The sequence below is a fragment of the Podarcis bocagei genome (assembly GCF_964188305.1).
Source record: "Podarcis bocagei genome assembly, chromosome: 12".
NCBI lineage: Eukaryota > Metazoa > Chordata > Lepidosauria > Squamata > Lacertidae > Podarcis > Podarcis bocagei.
The window spans coordinates 51,154,809-51,172,990 of record NC_138137.1 but is presented as its reverse complement, the minus strand read 5'-3'; the positions used below and the strand labels follow the sequence as shown (position 1 = coordinate 51,172,990).

At 43.1% G+C, this 18,182-nt stretch overlaps 2 protein-coding genes across 3 annotated transcripts in view; both read right to left on the bottom strand.

Annotated features, from left to right (window-relative positions):
* RHEB (Ras homolog, mTORC1 binding) overlaps positions 1-6,953 on the bottom strand; it is a 29,212-nt gene extending 22,259 nt beyond the window's left edge. Inside the window, exon 1 of one of the 2 annotated variants that reach the window (XM_081163961.1) lies at positions 6,699-6,953. In XM_081163961.1, coding sequence (XP_081020087.1) covers positions 6,699-6,777 — 79 coding nt within the window. In that variant the 5' untranslated portion in view covers positions 6,778-6,953. The other variant, XM_081163962.1, reaches the window with a different exon arrangement.
* A 6,327-nt stretch (positions 6,954-13,280) lies between these two features.
* PRKAG2 (protein kinase AMP-activated non-catalytic subunit gamma 2) overlaps positions 13,281-18,182 on the bottom strand; it is a 205,445-nt gene continuing 200,543 nt past the window's right edge. Inside the window, exons 15-16 of the mRNA XM_081163991.1 lie at positions 14,949-15,042; positions 13,281-13,938 (exon numbers count right to left, since the gene is read on the bottom strand). Of these exons, the coding sequence (XP_081020117.1) occupies positions 13,907-13,938; positions 14,949-15,042 (126 nt within the window). The 3' untranslated portion in view covers positions 13,281-13,906. The remainder of the gene's footprint in view (positions 13,939-14,948; positions 15,043-18,182) is intronic.

Genomic DNA, 18,182 nt, shown 5'->3' with positions numbered 1-18,182 from the left:
AGTAATGGATGGCTAGTAAGAAAGCCAATATTTGTGATCCCAGAGGGTATCTCAAAGTAGGCCTAGCACACCTCGAAGATAGCTTTCTCTCCCATCCACAGCCTTTAAGATCAATGCGTCAAACGGTACAATATCATCTGAGCACCATATTATAATGAAAAGGTGATATAAATGTTCAGTACCTGCCCCCAAACTGTGAGACACCCTCATCCTTGAAATCAACAGTCTCAGACTGAATACTGAGATGTGCTGATCCTGCATTTGACACACAAAGTTAGGTGGGCAGATGTGTATGTGTCTAATTTCAATATAATTCAATTATCTGTCTCAGACATTCTATTTTTAGTGTGGCCTCCCACCTGCACCACCTTAAACAGTTACTTAATCCAAGCCATTTGAGGCACGGGTGAGGACAGAAACTGAAGTAAATGAGGGGTGGGGGAACCCTCTCACCATATTCCTGTAGGACCAGCAGGGTCTAGAAAAATTAGGCATGCTTTCCTTTGGCAGGAGTTATCAGTGCAAACACATCAATAGCCCTGCTTAATGTGGTCCCCAAAGCAAGAGCAAGCACTGAAAACAGGCTCTAAACTGGGAGCCTCTTTGCTCATTTTGAATACTAACAGAATTTTAAGTTCGAAGTTGCATCACTTGATTTATAATCTAAATAACAGCTGTGTTTTACCTCACAAGGGAAATGCAGCATACAGGCATTTCAGGCAAGGTACTATATATTCATCAGCTAAGGCCAAGCATTCACATACATGCAGTTATATTATGAAAAAGATGAATTTTATTATGCAAAGAAGCTGAAGATATTTGACTTCCAATGTTTAAGGTAGCTCTGAAAAAGAAATCAATTTTGTCGGGATTTACTGCAAAGGTATGCCAAGTAAGTTATTGCAAATCAGCCTTAGAAAGTGCACATTATTCAAATACACAAAACTGGAAGGTCAGAGCTAAGTTCCATTTGACGGTGTCAAATAGCTTCATAGTACGAGCCAAAAATATTTGAGGCTTCCACAGCACAGAGACCTAAGATTCAATTACATCAGTGTCTATATTTGTAGACTATGCATTGCATTTAGGAAACTGATATTTATATAAATACAGGAAGTGTTAAAAGGAGTTGGTGACTGAACAAGGTATCCTATGTAAATATGTTAGCAGCTTGACTGTTTTAAGTATTGTTGAGAGATGAGGAAAAAAAGCTCAGAAATGCAAACCAGGCAAGTCAGGAGTTAATTCTAGCACAGTGTCCTTAAACAACCCTTCCAGTGGCTTGATATTACAGTCAAACATGCTGCCTCTAGAGTTTACTGCTACCATTAACAAGTGCATTGCAGTAAGATTTGCCACTAGACAGGCAGGAATAAAATGAAGCTTTTAATTAAAGCTGGCATTTCAGACTACTACTCAGGAGCAGCTATCCTGCTTAAGAACAAGATCTGGATTCAGCAAATAGTGAAGACCATGACCAAAGAATTGTGTAAAACTGCATTTCAGCAGCTGTTTCAATGATGTGATTAAATATTTGGCAACTTTTAATTGCAGATTGTCCTTGTGCGTTATGATCATTCCCCCATCCATGTTTGAAAATGTGTCTAATATTTAAGAACCCATAACTAAAATAACTAAGAAAAGAAACTACTAAAGGCATAGAATGCAACACTACACTAGCATAAACCAGTCTTTTTTAATTTTTTAAAATACCCTAGCACTAATACCTTAAGGTACAGGTGGTGACCATTTCGCATGGGGGTCGTGTTCTTGGCTCCCGTGTGTGTTGGTGGAGCATGTATAAGCACGTTCTGCCCTCTTCTGGGTCCAAAAGGACCCACGCGATGGCGATCACATGTCAACTGCATGCATCTAAAATGGTTGCTGCTTGTATATCAGTGTTTATAAGGCTAAGACAGGGGTAGGCAACCTGAGGCCCGTGGGCCGGATGCGGCCCAATCGCCTTCTCAATCCAGCCCACAGATGGTCTGGGAATCAGCGTGTTTTTACATGAGTAGAATGTGTGCTTTTATTTAAAATGCATCTCTGGGTTATTTGTGGGGCTTAGGAATTGGTTCATTCTCCCCCCAATATAGTCCAGCCCACCACATGGTCTGAGGGACGGTGGACCGGCCCATGGCTGAAAAAGGTTGCTGACCCCTGGGCTAAGATATGGATCCTCTATAGAGCCCTTCTGCACCTGCCTCTCCCCAGATGAAACTTTGAATGCTAGAAGAGCCCCAGCTCATCTTTCCCGCTTTTATAGAAGGAACTTCCTGTCTGAAATGCTGTAAACCCACTGTCAGTCAGTGTACTGAGCTGGATGGCCAATGGTCAGACTCTGTCCTGTGTACTTCACTGTATGTGTGCAAAGGTTTCAACAGGAGTAGGCCTCCTTCAGAGAGTTCTGTGGGCCATTTTCAGATCAGTAAGCAAACAAATATTGTAGGATAGCTATTTTCAGGCAATCCAAATGATTTAATGAATTAGAAAGTCTACCTTTACTTTCCTAATCTACTTTGTTCACCAGGTACTTTCTTTGCTTTATACCCTTGCTAGCTTGAGCCTTATACAAACAGGCTACCTTACACCTGAATTATCTTTGCCATGCCAGCCTGTAAAGTCCACACATGTAGGGCAAATTCTTGCATTCAATTACAGACTGATGCTGATTGTTTCCTTGGTCACATTGTATGAACAAGCTACATTTTTGTTCTTCTATTCAGGCCTCTCTATAATCTTTGTGCCAGGGAAAGAAATGGAATTACAGCAACTGGAACTTGATCCAGGCATGAAGAAAGCCTTGAGGTATGCCTTTTTCACACTGAGAAAGCATCTGAAGAGTTCTGAAGCCAAAGTCACTGTAAATTTTACAGCACCGGAAAAGCATGTCAATGTTACATCTGCTTTGTTCTATTGTATTGCCTTGATTTCCTCTTCATTCCCAATAAAGGTGGAGAGGGGAGGGAAAAGAAATTGCTATGTTAACAATTCTTTGACACTAGCTTGACAACCATTCTTCCCCAAAGTATATGAAGAAAGATACAGCAGATGAGAACTTTATAAGGTTGTACTGTACTTGGAAACTATTTTAACAAGGAGTTAAGGTTCTGGATTGAACATATCATTTTAAAGATCCCACTTCAAAACAAGGGTCTGATTTTAGCTAAACCACCTGTACTTTCTGCCAGAGCTGATAGTGTGTTTCTTCACTGAACCTAGTAAAAATGCCTGCTTCACTGAGTAGATATGAAAACCTGACCTCAGTATATTTTTCCTTAAATATTTTTCACTTATTTAATTCATACTCCACCCTTTTCTCCCAAGGAGCTCAAAGGTACATGGTTCTCCTCCTCCTCATTTAATCCCCACAACACCACTGAGGTAGGTTAGGAAGAGAGATAGTGACTGGACCAAGCTTACCCAGTGAGCTTCATGATGGAGTGGGGATCTGAACCTTCGTTCTACTTCAACACTCTGACCCAGGGATTGTCAACCTGGTCCCTACAGCCCACTAATGCCTGTTTCAGGGTTCTAGGTGGGCGGTAGGGGGTTCTACGGCACAAGCTGAATCCTCCTTCCATTGAGCACTGGTGGGCGGTAAGGCAATTTTACCATCAAGAAAGATGCATTAGTGGGCGGTAGGTATAAAAAGGTTGACTCCCCCTGCTCTAACCACTACATCATTCAAGCTCTCCTACAACAAAAAAGGCCCTATAAACCAAAGTATATTTCAGCATCACATTTCCAAGCATTATGGCAGTCATTACGAGAAAGGAAGCTGGAATATAAGAACCTGCCTATTTAAACATTTCTCTTATCTACATTATACAATAAAACTTAAATAAAGATTAAACACCCAGAAAGTGTACTGTGAAAGTGAACATGAACAGCTCCTCAACTTTGGACTCCTCCCACCTTGTGTTGGAAATAACTTATTTTACACACCATGACTTAACACTCAGCTGGTTTACACTGTGGATGCTGCTACCCAGTTTGTTTATATAGCTGGACTTTGAAGCCCTTTTTCCACCCACCTTGCTCTCTAACATTACTTTTGTTTACAACAGAACAAAATATCTAAAGAATGCCATCATTTCAGCATTTAAAGGTCCATGGACCCTTAGGGGAGAAAGCAGAGAGCACAGTGTTAAAAAAGGGTTAGATTCCAGCTTTAAATGACCTATGATAGTGCTATTTAGATTGGTGAGCAGTAAGTGGATGGAAAGAGGGGCATCCCAAAGCACTTGCTACATGTTTCAAGCAAGCAGCTGGGTAGCAAACTGCACGACTGACTTACTCATGTAACAGAAGACCTTTACTAAACACTCAAGGTTTTTATTTTTTGTGTATGACAAGGTGGCAAACCCAGGTTTGCTGCCAAATGTGCACTCAATGGGAAGCTGTTGCCAATCAAGCTTCCAGACAAATGTTATCTGTACAATGATACAAGTGTGAAAACACCTGTGTTCAAGTGCCCATGTAATTAACACTTTGTTTTGTAGGTGTGCACCATAAAAGATGTGATGAGTCCCCAGTGCAGCTTTGTCAGCTGTAGAAGTGGTCACATGCTCTTTGCCCTCAAATGTATTTTGAAAGTGATCCCATTTATCTGACAAAGACCAGGTGTCCATTGAGCTTTCTAATACAATCAAATACATACTATTTAATATACTCTAACACTTGCTGTACAGTAGCCAATGAAACACACACACATACAGTCACACCCTTTACTATGTGTTTACCTGTCCCATCATCACACCTGGAGGAAACAGTCAGAAACCAGACAAGCCGCTAAATGTTAGAGCAAGCAGAATAAAAGAAGTTTGCCTAATTCCTGAAGTTGATTTGGGCCTCCTTAAGGAGGCAGCTGCTAGGAAAAGGAGGAGGCTTCTTTCAGAGACATTCCCCTGCACCTCCACTACATGTCCTAAGTAAATTATAACTTCATTTTCAATTACTCCACAATAATTACTTTCTAATCTTACATTTGAAAAACTTGGCCAATGATTTAGGGAGACTTAATTTGGCAAATCTTGAGACCCCCTAATCTAAACTACTTTAAGCAAAAAAGTAAAATGATTTACAAAGAGCGAACTGAAGTTAATGTCTTTTATATGTATAAACTGTACCTGAGATTAGTTTCAAACCACTACCAGCATTCTGGGGAATTCTGCTTGAATGAGTTTTACACCCTATGAAAGTCCTTTGGTGCAGAAGCTAAGCGGGTCTATAAAGAATGTCCAAGAGACGAGACAAAGCCATAGTTATCTTCCTCATGGGATTAGACCAAGAAAACTGGTGAATGGTTTTAGTAATGCATCGCTTCTCTCCCTGTACAGTATCCAACACATTGTTAACATGCAATAAATCCACAATAACTGACCCACATAGCAATGTAGTTTGAGGAACCAAAACTCAAATTGGTTAACTTGCACTAACGCTTTAAGCCACACTGTCATCTTCAGACCAGGATAATTTGCAGAACCGAATGTGCAAATTATTTCCACCAACTCATTTCCACCAACTCATACCAGTTTCCAACTTTGGGGAGGGGTGGAGGGAAAAAAACCACAAGAGCCCAATTTTCTTAACGGGGTGGGTCACCGGAAGCGATTGCTCTCAAAGACCAAATGTGTGGAGGGATTGTCACTCACTGTTAGCGGCTGCTACAAAATCATTATTGCGAAAGCGCGATCTTGGGTATGCGGTGCCAGGCGCAGTGGATGGGAGTGGACATCTGGGAGCTGCCCCGGAAACCATCATGACCCGTAACCACGCTTTGCACGAGGAAGGGGGGGTGGGTTGGTAAAGCGATTTCACGTCAGCCTGGAGCGGGAACGGTGCTCCCCGCGAGCCAGACCGCGGAAGATTAACAAGTCGCCTCTGCAGGCGCGGGAAATGCAAAACGGCCGCTCGGAGCCTCTCCGGAGAAAACGGCCCCGGGAGTTGTGAGGCATCTGCCCCGGGTGCACTGCGTGGCTCGGCAACCCTCGGGGAGCCCGGCGAGGCTAAGTTACGGGGAAATGCACACAGGCACGCGCGCGAGGCCACCGCCACACGCTTCCCATCCCCGCCAGCACCGAAAGCAGGCAGGGCAGCAGCCCGCCCGGAAAACGGCTGACAGGCCCAAGGCGGGTCGTCGTCGTCGTCGTCGTCCTCCTCACCTGCGACCGGCTTCGAAGGCGGGCTGCCCCCTTTCGGCCGCCGCCAAGCCACGAGGCGGGAGCGGCGCGCACGTCCGCCTGCGGAGCCTCAACTTGGGCCGAGGGCGGAAGGCGGAGGCCGGGCGCCCCGGTCTGGGGGAGCCCCTCGGGGCCCGCTCCCCGCTCCCTCCACCCGCCTCAGGGAGTGACTCACCGACGCTCCTGTAGCCCAGGATGGCGATCTTACGGGACTTGGACGGCGGCATCTTTTCCCCGCCGGGCCCCGAACCACATCAAGGGCTCCGGCCACGGGCGGGCGGGCGGGACGAGAGGGAGAACGGGAGGCGCTGCTCCTGACGAGGAGGCGGAGGAGGCGGCGGCGGGCGGCCGAGGCCTTAGGTGGGGCCGGCTGGGGACAGGTAGAGGCGGCAGGGGGCGGCAGCGCGCGGCATGCAAGGCGGCGGAGGGAGGGGTGAGGGGAAGAGACGGACCGCGCGGGACTCGCTGACTAACTGAGAGGCACGGCGATGCGACGGCGCCCGCTTCACTCTCGTGACAACCGCCGTCCTCGGCCGTCTCCTCCTCCGCTTCCTCCCCCTTCACCCCCCCCACCGCTCGCGCGTGCGCGCATCTTCGCCTCAGCAGTCGCTCGCCCACGTACGGCCGCCGTCGTGCGCGCTTGCGTCACGGGCGAGGGAGAGGTTCACCGTTGGACTGGCAGGCGGGCAAACGGCCGAGCCGAGCTCGCGCTGGAAATTTCGCTGCGTCATCCTTCCCTCCAGGGGGTTGCCCCGCCTGCTTGTTTGGCTCTGGCTCTGGCTCTGGCTCTCCCGACCCCGCCCACTCCTTTTCACCTCCTCAGGAGGGGCAGGCGTTGGTTGGATATATCGGCTATTTTTTGTTGGTTGGCGGAGGGCGGGGCGGCGGCGGCTTTGCGCGCGAACGGGGCTGCTGATTGGGTCCCGCTGATGACTCGCTGCTATTGGCCAAATCCGAATGGAAGGTGTGGGAGGGTGGAGTCGCGGGGGTTGTCTCTCCGGTGATTGGCAGGAGATAGCGGAGCGGCCTTGCGTGAGGGAAAGAGCAGCGCGTGCGTGCGTGCTTGAGTACGTGCGTGCTGGGCCCATTGTCAAAATGTCCCCTTAACTAGTGGGCAGCTGGCAGAAAGCCGCCGGTGGTTTCTGTGTTAACGTGCGGTTCTAGTGCAATGGTTGCCGCACGCTTTGGCCCCCAAATCAGCGCACGGGACAGATTGAGCTCCCTCCGTTTGCACTGGGAAAGCTTTTAAAAAATGCATTGACGTATCTTGCTATCCAGTCTGCCGCCAGGGATTTGTTCGTACAGTACCTGAATCACGAGTGCTACGATATTTACACTGATTGGGTTTGATTCCTTGAATGGTTTTACCACGTGTGTGGATTAGTGGGCTACAATATTTTTATTTTATTTCTATACCCCTTTATATTTTAAAGAAAAATCTCCAAGCGGTTTGTTGTTGTTTAGTCGTGTCCGACTCTTCGTGACCCAGTGGACCAGAGCACGGCAGGCACTCCTGTCTTCCACTGCCTGCTGCAGTTTGGTCAAACTCATGAACACTATCCAACCATCTCGTCCTCTGTCGTCCCCTTCTCCTTATGCCCTCCATCTTTCCCAACATCAGGTTCTTTTCCAGGGAGTCTTCTCTTCTCATGAGGTGGCCAAAGTACTGGAGCCTCAGCTTCACGATCTGTCCTTCCAGTGAGCACTCAGGACTGATTTCCTTAAGAATGGAGAGGTTTGATCTTCTTGCAGTCCATGGGACTCTCAAGAGTCTCCTCCAGCACCATAATTCAAAAGCATCAATTCTTCGGCAATCAGCCTTCTTTATGGTCCAGCTCTCACTTCCATACATCACTACTGGGAAAACCATAGCTTTTACTACACGGACCTTTGTTGGCAAGGTGATGTCTCTACTTTTTAAGATGCTGTCTAGGTTTGTCATTGCTTTTCTCCCAAGAAGCAGGCGTCTTTTAATTTCGTGGCTGCTGTCACCATCTGCAGTGATCATGGAGCCCAAGAAAGTAAAATCTCTTACTGCCTCCATTTCTTCCCCTTCTATTTGCCAGGAGTTGATGGGCCCAGTGGCCATGATCTTCGTTTTTTTGATGTTGAGCTTCAGACCATATTTTGCGCTCTCCTCTTTCACCCTCATTAAAAGGTTCTTTAATTCCTCCTCACTTTCTGCCATCAAGGTTGTGTCAGCATATTAAATCAATAAAGCATAAATAAAACAATCTGAAGAAAGTCAAATATAGGGTATACAGTCAAAACAACATAATTAACAGAAAACTAAAGATTTCAAAATAAAATCTTCCCATCCAGGAAGGGAACGGCAGAGTTGAGTTTTTCCGTTTTCTCCTCACAACACGCTGTAAACAAAAGCAAACTAAGAGGGTTGTGATTTGGTCGAGGTTCACGGTCAAGCGCAGCAATTTCAGCCATGGGTCAAGTCTGCTACAACTATACTGCGCCACACTGGCTGCTTTTATCAGTGACTAATAATTCTAATATTGTATGCACTCACAGAGAAATTATATGCACATTAGTCACTGTATTACAACTTACATGGTTACAATTCTGCTCTTTGTGAAGGACTGGGTGAAGAGGCCTTATAGGTTTCTGCCCAAAACCTACATTATAGGTTCCAAAGCATGCAGCTTCCCCGGGATTTCTTGGGGTGTGTGTGCTGGTTGACAACATGGTGGTGGGTGTGCTTCCTATCTCCTATTCTCCAACTCACTTGCTCCTCCCAAGCATATGTGTAACTAGCATAGAATAACTTTTATGGGGGCCAGTGTGGTATAGTGGTTAAGAGCAGTGGTTCTTGTAAGGGTGTGGTGGTGCCACACTGGTGTGACAGAAAAGGATGGCAGTGTGGCAGGAAGATTCAAGGATCATCAAAGAAACATTTAAACATTTCAGTACAGTATAGTATAGCATACAGGCAGCAACCATTTTGTACGCGTCCAATTGATGCACAACTGCTGACGAGTGGGTCCTTTTGGAGGTCAGAATGAGGGAGTAATGGGCTTATGCACAATATCCTGACCCACCCGAGGGCCAGGAATGGAACCCCCAAGCAAAATGGTTACCGTCTGTATTATCAAAATATTTTTTATTTGTAGAACATTGCTGTGAGTCCTTTTTTGTTTTCAGATGTATTTATCAATAATAAAAAAATCAGTGCAACATGAGCAAGTGTTTATTTTGAAAGTATAGTGTAATGAGTATGGGTTGCTCGTGCGTAAGTTGCCACCTCTCCTGGCTATGTTGCCTAGTTAAACCTTTCTGTCTGGACAGCCCTTCACTTTGTGGCTGCCTCAGTCGCTAGCAGAATCCGTCAGTGGGCGTTTCTTAAACCTTTTCCAACATAAAAGTTGTTTGACGCCAAGTCTCCTCCTACTCTCCCTGCGCGGAAGTCTTCTGCGCAGGGAGAGCGTGGGTAGCGGAGGACCCGTGCTCTCCCGCTGGTATCCGGTGAAGAGTCCTGGAGCCCTCTCGCCGCTTCCCCCATCTGCCCCCCTTTATTCCTGGTGTTGCGCTGATTTGCTTCCCCATCTGTTGAGCTGCCTCTCTCCCTGCTGGGCTCTTCTCCAGCATCATTTGAGAGCCTTCCCTCCGCCTCTAGCTCCGATGTCAGTTCCCTGACATATAGCATAGAGAAAAAAGTTTGAGAACCACTGGGTTATAAATGCAATGAATAGTTTTTAAAAACTTCTCCTTCTGGGTAGTGAGGATTAGGTTCATCTCAGATGGTGCAGCGAAGTTTGGGTTTCCCATAGAAAAGATTGAATAAGAGTTACCCGAGAAGGCTGACAGTGTTATAGTAGAGTCTTTGTATATGTACTCTGGAGATTGTTGGGACAAGTAATTGTTGAGAGCATGCTTGCATATATTGGTGAATGTATGCTGGTAGTTTTACAGATGTTTCAGTAGAATTTATGTGCATCTTGAGTGAAGGGAATCCCATTTCATGGATTTTGATATTTTCTGTTCTATATACTGTAATAATAATTTTAAAAAATCAGAGCTTTTATTTCAGACAGGACCTTGCCGTAATTCAGTACCAGCACCTCTCAGATGGCTGCCATTGCCATTATAAGAGAACTAGGGTGGATTTCATGGTGAGTTCTGGCACCTCTTTTTCTAGAGAAATAGCTCTGATGATGATGATAAATAATTTACTTGTACCCTGCCCATCTATTAATTGTGTTTGTTGATTTCCTTTGTAAACTTTGCCATTTTTTAACGAAAAGTACTTCTACAAATAAAATAATATTTTGTGTTCTAGCCATTCACTCCTCTCAGATAATATTATTCCATAACCCCTCCTATTTTTCTGCTTCTGCAAACCTTTGAGTTCTCCCTAGCTTGCTGATACTTCCCTAGTTCCTTGTGCCATTTTGGCTGCATAAGGATTCACACTTGAAGAAAGAGTATACTATTAGTTTATACAATGTATCTCTCAGCTTATAAAGTGTTATTTAATTTAAAGATGCTTTGGCCAACATGGGATGTAGTTTTCTTATCCAATAGCATTTACTAATAATTGCTCCAAGTCGTTGTTTCATACACGTATTTCGCTTACGTATTTAATTTTAATGTTTAACCTGTTTAAAGCACACATTCTGAAGAGGATACAAGCAGGATAGAAGTCAGTACCAATGATGGAAAAAGTACATTGTCCTTCTCAGCCATGTTAACTCTGGCTGCAGCTGACAAAATCTTATCCCATCTGAAATCTCTGGATAATTGTTCACCTTTCATGAGAGACCTCAATGCTGTACTGACACCCTTCAGACGTAGACGATGAAATTTGCACAAACCATCATGTATTGTTGGAGGGGTCAGGAGTTCCTTCAACAGGAATGGTTTGGAGTGTAGATAAAAGGAACAGGGTATTCTGGATTGTAAGCACGATCAGTTCCTCTTGTTTTTTGTATCATACGTATCACCTATTTGAAATGTAAATGATGCAGAAGAAAACTGGGACCTGTCTTGCGTCACATTCTGAATGTCCACAGACACAACAAATATTTTCTTTGGGGGGGAGGGGTGTCTTTATTTTGTTGCTTCCTAAATAAGACCCTTTCACACTGCTTTTTCATAAGCATCTGGATGTGAAATTAACAGTGTGTTTCTACATGGCGCAATGTTGTTGTTGTTTAGCCGTGTCCGACTCTCCGTGACCCCATGGATGAGAGCACGCCAGGCACTTCAGTCTTCCACTACCTCCCACAGTGGCGCAATACAGCACTATATACTCCACAAGCGTTCTTCTCCATGGCCAAATCTTCTGTAATGTTTATTCACAAGGAAGTTCCATTCAGCAAAGGTTTCTTGCAACGTTAGTAGATGCCTTATTCCAGGTTTAGTGCTTTTTATTGCTACCTATGCATGTGGGTAAAACCTCAGCGCCTAGGACTTGCCGATCGCATGGTCGGCGGTTCGAATCCCTGCGGCGGGGTGCGCTCCCGTCGTTCGGTCCCAGCGCCTGCCAACCTAGAAGTTCGAAAGCACCCCGGGTGCAAGTAGATAAATAGGGACCGCTTACCAGCGGGAAGGTAAACGGCGTTCCGTGTGCTGCGCTGGCTCGCCAGATGCAGCTTGCCACGCTGGCCACGTGACCCGGAAGTGTCTCCGGACAGCGCTGGCTCCCGGCCTATAGAGTGAGATGAGCGCACAACCCTAGAGTCTGGCAAGACTGGCCCGTACGGGCAGGGGTACCTTTACCTATTGCTACCTATGCAGCACAACTGGGTGTGTGGATTACTTATGAATTGCCCCTGAAGCCTGTTCCATTTGTGTGTGGTGTGTATGAAGATTTAATTACTGGCTTCCTTTCATTATGTAATAGTTAAAGAGAGCTATTTGCTATGGGAGGAAATAGACAATAAAAGGAACAAACCTTCCCCAGCGAAGTTAACTAATGGTTATCATGAAACTTTTCAAGTGACACAGTTGGAACAGCCTCAGCAGAAACACTGAAAGGTTGGAGGAGTGAACAGAGCCCACAGCTTTTATCACTGCCCTTAATCTTTTTTTATTTGACTGTACTAATTTTTGCTTTCTGTCAGGCATTGGCAAGGCAGAAAGGTGGAATATAATAATTTTAAACAATTATAAAATGGGCAGAACCTGTAAAGAAGAAACGGTTAATTAATGATCAAGTACACTCTAAAGCGCTTGGGAGGCTAGCGCTCTGTATTTTATTAGAACACCCCACCCCAAAATCAGGACATTGCACTGAACATAGGCACTTTGGCAATGATGTCTGAACAGTAGGGATGGGAAGTCTTGTCGCAGAGATACATTCTGCTAGTATACAGCCAACATATCCACACCATGTACAGGGGACAAATGGATGCTTAAGGGACAGGACCTTCCCTGGAAAGAAGCTATTCAACTCCAGAGTCTTCCACAGATATCTTTCTTTAATTTCTCAAAAGGGAAAAGAACTGCCTGTTTTCTGATTTTTTTTTAAAATAAGCATATTAAAAAGAGAAGATCACATCCTTAAAAACAACTACATTTTGGACAACAAATATATGTTTATAGTTTACACAAATAATCAGTTTGCCTTCTGAAGGGAATTAATCTGAATCGCCCTAAAAATGGAATATGCCAGAACACGTGGTTGTACTGCATATGGAGATTTATGGGTGTATTGTTAAGTGGATTCTGCCATCTTCTGGACACCTAGGATTTTTTTGTTACTAAAATTACACAGTAGGACTTTTGGAATTATTCTCACACCCTGGTTTTCATTCCAATCTTTACAGACTACCAGCATGATGCTGTTACTTTTCTGCAAGTTTATATGCAATCAACATTCACCTTCCTTTGTTGATTACTTTTTCATAGCTTCTTTTCTGTGGAAATATGAGGTGTCTAGTGGTGATACATTTGACAAACCCCTGATTTCTGTGCCTCTTGTGTACAACCCATCTAAATGCCACATGGTTTGCACCACTGTTTTTAGTAACGAGAGATCTTCTTATATAACAATCAATGTTTTATTAATGAATATGGTGAAGTTTTAGCTATCCACCAAAGATGTGTAAAAAATTGCAAGAAAATAAAAATAAATAAAGCTGGTTTTAGATCAGTCTTGTTTTACCATCTCTTCAGAATGCAACATTTATAAACACACAAAACTGTCATTAAAGTCTTAAGGTAATCTACTGATATTCAAATTACAGCTTTTATGACAAATCTAATGATAACTGAAACTGATTTGGTTTTAGGTTTAGCAACTTGAACATTCAAATACAGTGTCTCGTTTCACACAATACTTCCTCTTATTGTGATGGGCAACAGCGATGACATATTGTTGGCTTTTTGACATAAGGCACTATGATATGAATATGCCATACACTTGCCTTATGTCAGAGATCTGTTGCTGAGCAGTGACTTCTATCAAATACAAAATATGTTTGTTTTCAGGATACAGTGCATTTTAGATGAAGGACATCATGTGAAGTCTTTCAGCAAACATTTTGAAATGCAAGCCTGTATTTAATACATAAGCTTTTTGTCATGCTGCTTTTTGTGTGTGACAGTCACTGGGAAGTAATAGACTAGTTACCCAACACTCAGTCCCAATACACACATACTCATCCCCATTTCTCTCTTCTCTAGTGCTGCCAGTGTTCTTGAGGCAAAGATGACCCAGTAACTTCAATCAAGTTCTTCTACAAAGGTTTATACGTTCACAGCAATCATTCAGTTTCACTTTCCTTTTGTTTGGCACCTGTTAACGGAAAGACATATATGAGAAAATGTGTACACCAGGGGTCAGCAAATGTTTTCAGCAGGGGGCCGGTCCACTGTCCCTCAGACCTTGTGGGGGACGGCCTATATTTTGAAGGGGAGGGGGAAATTAATTCCTTTGCCCCACAAATAACCCAGAGATGCATTTTAAATAAAAGGACACATTCTACTCATGTAAAAACACGCTGATTCCTGTACTGTCCGCGGGCCAGATTTAGAAGGCGATTGGGCTGGATCTGGCCCCCGGGCCTTAGTTTGCCTACCCATGGTCTACATTCTCATATCATGGGAGAGATTGCATTTGCCCAGCATTCAACACATAACATTTTTGTGCCTGGCAAAATTTGATCTTTCTACCCCTGCACCCAGTGAAATTTTCAAAGCCATTATGCATTCTGCCAAACCTTTTATTTTTATGGAAGTTTGGACTATTCATAATATACAATGTATAAACTTTACTTTTAAGCTCTAATATACACTGTACTTTTTGTTATTTTAAACTTTTTAGCTAGAGGACAATATGGTCCAGATGCAAAGTTCAGCTGACACCCAAATGCATTCATAGCAGTTGTGGCCTGTATACAATTCTTTGCTCACTTATATCAGAGGCAGCCCAGTGCACTAAGTGCAAGTTCAGTCTATTACATTTTTGTGCAAGGGAGAGATTACTGTGCATACCAATGCTCCAACATGCACAAGGGTCAATCTGTCCGACTAACTGATAACTAGAAGTATTAATCCAGTTCTCCACATAATGGAGAAATTCACATTATAGGGGTGCTAACTAAAAGATGTGCTGGTTTTAAGATAAGGTTATCATTGTGACATTTGGTGTGAATACAAGAGACAACTGGCTCAGTCATGAAGCCCACTTGGCCTTGAGCAAATCAGAATCAGTCTCAACTTTCAAGAGTTGTTGTGAGCATAAAGTTATTGTACGATACTTTGTATGTTACAGAAGAACTCAATACATAAATGCTGCCTACATACCAGCTGGTGAGAGCACCAGAGCTTGTAGGATGTCCGAGAGGGAGATGATACCAACAATACTATCTGCTTCATTCACTACCACCAATCGATGCACCTGCAAACATGAAACAAAAGCATATTAAGAGATTACTGTATTTGTCAATAAGCAGTGCACTCCACATTCATGTTAATAATAGCCAGATGAATCAAGTTATTTAGAAGGACACTCAGCTCCCCCTCAATGAATTAATATAGAGACTTTCCAGAACAATTTTTTGTTCAGCTCCAGAGACCCAGGAGGGCACAACACATTCAAATCAAATTTACAGTGAGATACAAAGAGAAAACATGAACTGGTTCCATTTTCCAATGCCGCTAGGTGAAGCCTGGATCAGACCATTTAGTTTTACACCAGTGTGTCATTAAAAAGCAGTCCCAATTTCCCTGTTAGCACTGTGCGTTTGCATTCACATCTTTTCTGTGGGCTTGTACATGAATAACTGGAGGCCCAGCTGTTCTATAATTGAACAGGGACATGCTGCACAGTAGCAGAATACATTTCACTTTTCACAGCTATGAAAGGCTAATTGTTGAAATGCTAGCAAGGTGTTATTTAACAGTAAAGAACTGTCCGTCAACAGACAGAAGAAATCTGAGAGTGCAGATTGCATTTTCCTCATTGTCAGAACAGAATATAAAGTTCAACAAAAATTATTCCTACTCATTATGAATACATTCAAGTGGAAAGTTCTTGTTAAAAATAGATACCAAACACTGCCACATAATCTAACAAGGAACAGACTAAAACTAACAAGTCTATTTTTATTATAAAAGTGAAGTGTAATGTTACTGGTTCCATACATAGTTAAATCATATTTATAATTAGAATAGCCTAATTTACAACGTCAGCTTAATGGTGTGTCTTTAAAATTTATGCACCGCTATTTTAGGTGCATATTATAGTTTGTGTTTGCCCAGTAGGACTTTTAAACAACATACCCTCCCCACATATCACATCTCCTGAGTTTCAAAAGCAGTTTGCTATACTGCACAGCCACCTCTTTGGGCAAATGTACAACCAGTCAAGCATTGATGAGTAGACAGTGCCAGCAGCCCTCTGTTTGTGAGTTTGCATCTAGTTAATTGAACTGGGGAACATGCCAACAGCAGTGCCACAAACCCACACGGAGTATGCCACAGTTGGCATCTCATATATGGGGTATGTGAACAGCCGTTTGAGAGGGCAAAGTCCACAACCTTATCTGACACGCTTTTCTAGAGTAGGTCTACAATGTTTTCACATTATAATCTGACAAAAGTTTTGTTCAGCTGTTTTTAAATACGCACACTTATCATGGAGTACTTGTAGCTTTGCCACGAAGACATTTGAGTAAGACAGCAGTTGTTGTTGGGAAAGATGCCCAAATGATTAAGATGCAAAATAGTGAGATGATCAGTTCCCACAAAGCATTTAAAGAACGACCAGACTCTCAACAGATGACCTCGGCTCTACTAAACATTTGATGTTTTATGATTGCTCTCAACCATTTTCCAATTTTGTAACCACTTTAAACTTCCATCAAAATGTTGGCTAAAAGTAACTCAGAAATACAAGAAACAAAGAGCAAGAGAGGCCTTTGTCAAAGAAATAGACATAGCAAAGTTCAAGTCAAGGTACTTCAACAGTTTAGGACAGAGGTGAACTACATACCGGCCAGGTAACTTAGAGCTCCTCTTCTCTTGTATTTGAACAGTCATACCCACCTGATACAAATGGGGAACACAGGAAAGAAATAGAAAAGGGGGGAAATTCTATTTTTATATATGTTCCTCTTACGTTGGCGATACTTTAGACAGGGTTATTATGATGGATGGGTTTAATATGACTATTAAGTATGGACTATCACATGGTCAGTCACTTGGCCATCTTTCTCAAGTTCAACAGCTTCATTACTCAAAGGCTATCGATTAATAAAGTGACAGTACAAACACTTCTCTGCCAAGACGCAACAGTAATAACCAATTACCTTTAAAAAACCCTCCACCCATCCTCTAATCTAATTCAGATTTCTGGTATCTATGTATGTTGTGAAATAATTACATGGCATCTTTCCGAAAAGATATTGTAAAATCGGCTATGTCTGTGTTTAGAAATATATAAAATAAAATTGATATACCATTGATTTTAAAGCACACACCTATCTTAGTTTATGTTGGAAAGTTTCCATTGCTACCTGTTCTTGCTTTGTCAGAGATCAGGTGTGCACCTCATCAGCTGTCATAACTGATTTTATCCCATATGAAAAATATAACTCAGAATATTTTGCATTTCACTTTTTCAAATTATGGTCTGAAATTAGGGCATTGGGCAGGGAGAGGGGAAAACGAGAAAGCATAGTATGGCTTGGTTGGCTTTGTCAGTGAAGGAAGAGTATATGTTCCATTACAATGGTGATGGCTGTATGGGAAAGTTTCCCATATGCCTCATAACATTTATCCTGTCCCATCCTAGGGGAGAAGCTACTTCCTAGCCTGCTGCTTGCAAGGTGATCATGCCAGTAGCTAAAAGGCAGCACTATCCCAGAAGAACTGTCCTGTCCCTGGTATTACTGCAGAATTCAAAACGTGCGGTATTTAGAAAGCAAAGCGTAACTATTCGTTACACCCTTATCCAGACCATGTGCTTTGTATTAAATTTACAAGAACATTTCAATGAGTTTGCATTTCTTTTCCCCTTTCAACCAACGTATACTAGTTGTCACATAAATACTGATTAAAGGGTGCACTAGCAGAATCCACATTTCTGTGATGTGCCTTTGCAAACTAATATTCATCAAGTTTTAAAAAATATGGCAGAAGTCACAGTTCTCACATAACCACCAACAGTCCAGCTAAGTTTATCATCTATAAACCTTAGGTTAGAGCAACTTTAGATCTCCCACCTCTTCATTTCAGCAAAAGACCTTTAGACTTCAGTCCATCAACAATGCCACATGTTTTCATAGGTAGCCATCACAATCGCCACAAAAATCAGGGCTTGGTCACACTGCTTGCCAAAACCCGAAGTCTCCAAGGTTGTAGTAGTTCATCATGCTCAATTACTTTTTTATTTTAAAGAAAGTGTAAGAAATAGAAGTCTTTAAAAGTTAGAATAAAGAATCCATGAAGTACAGAGCTGTTGTGCTTTATGTAGGATTATAGAATATAAGTTTAAATGCACATTCTAGCACACCTTTGAAGGAGTCTTATGCAGAC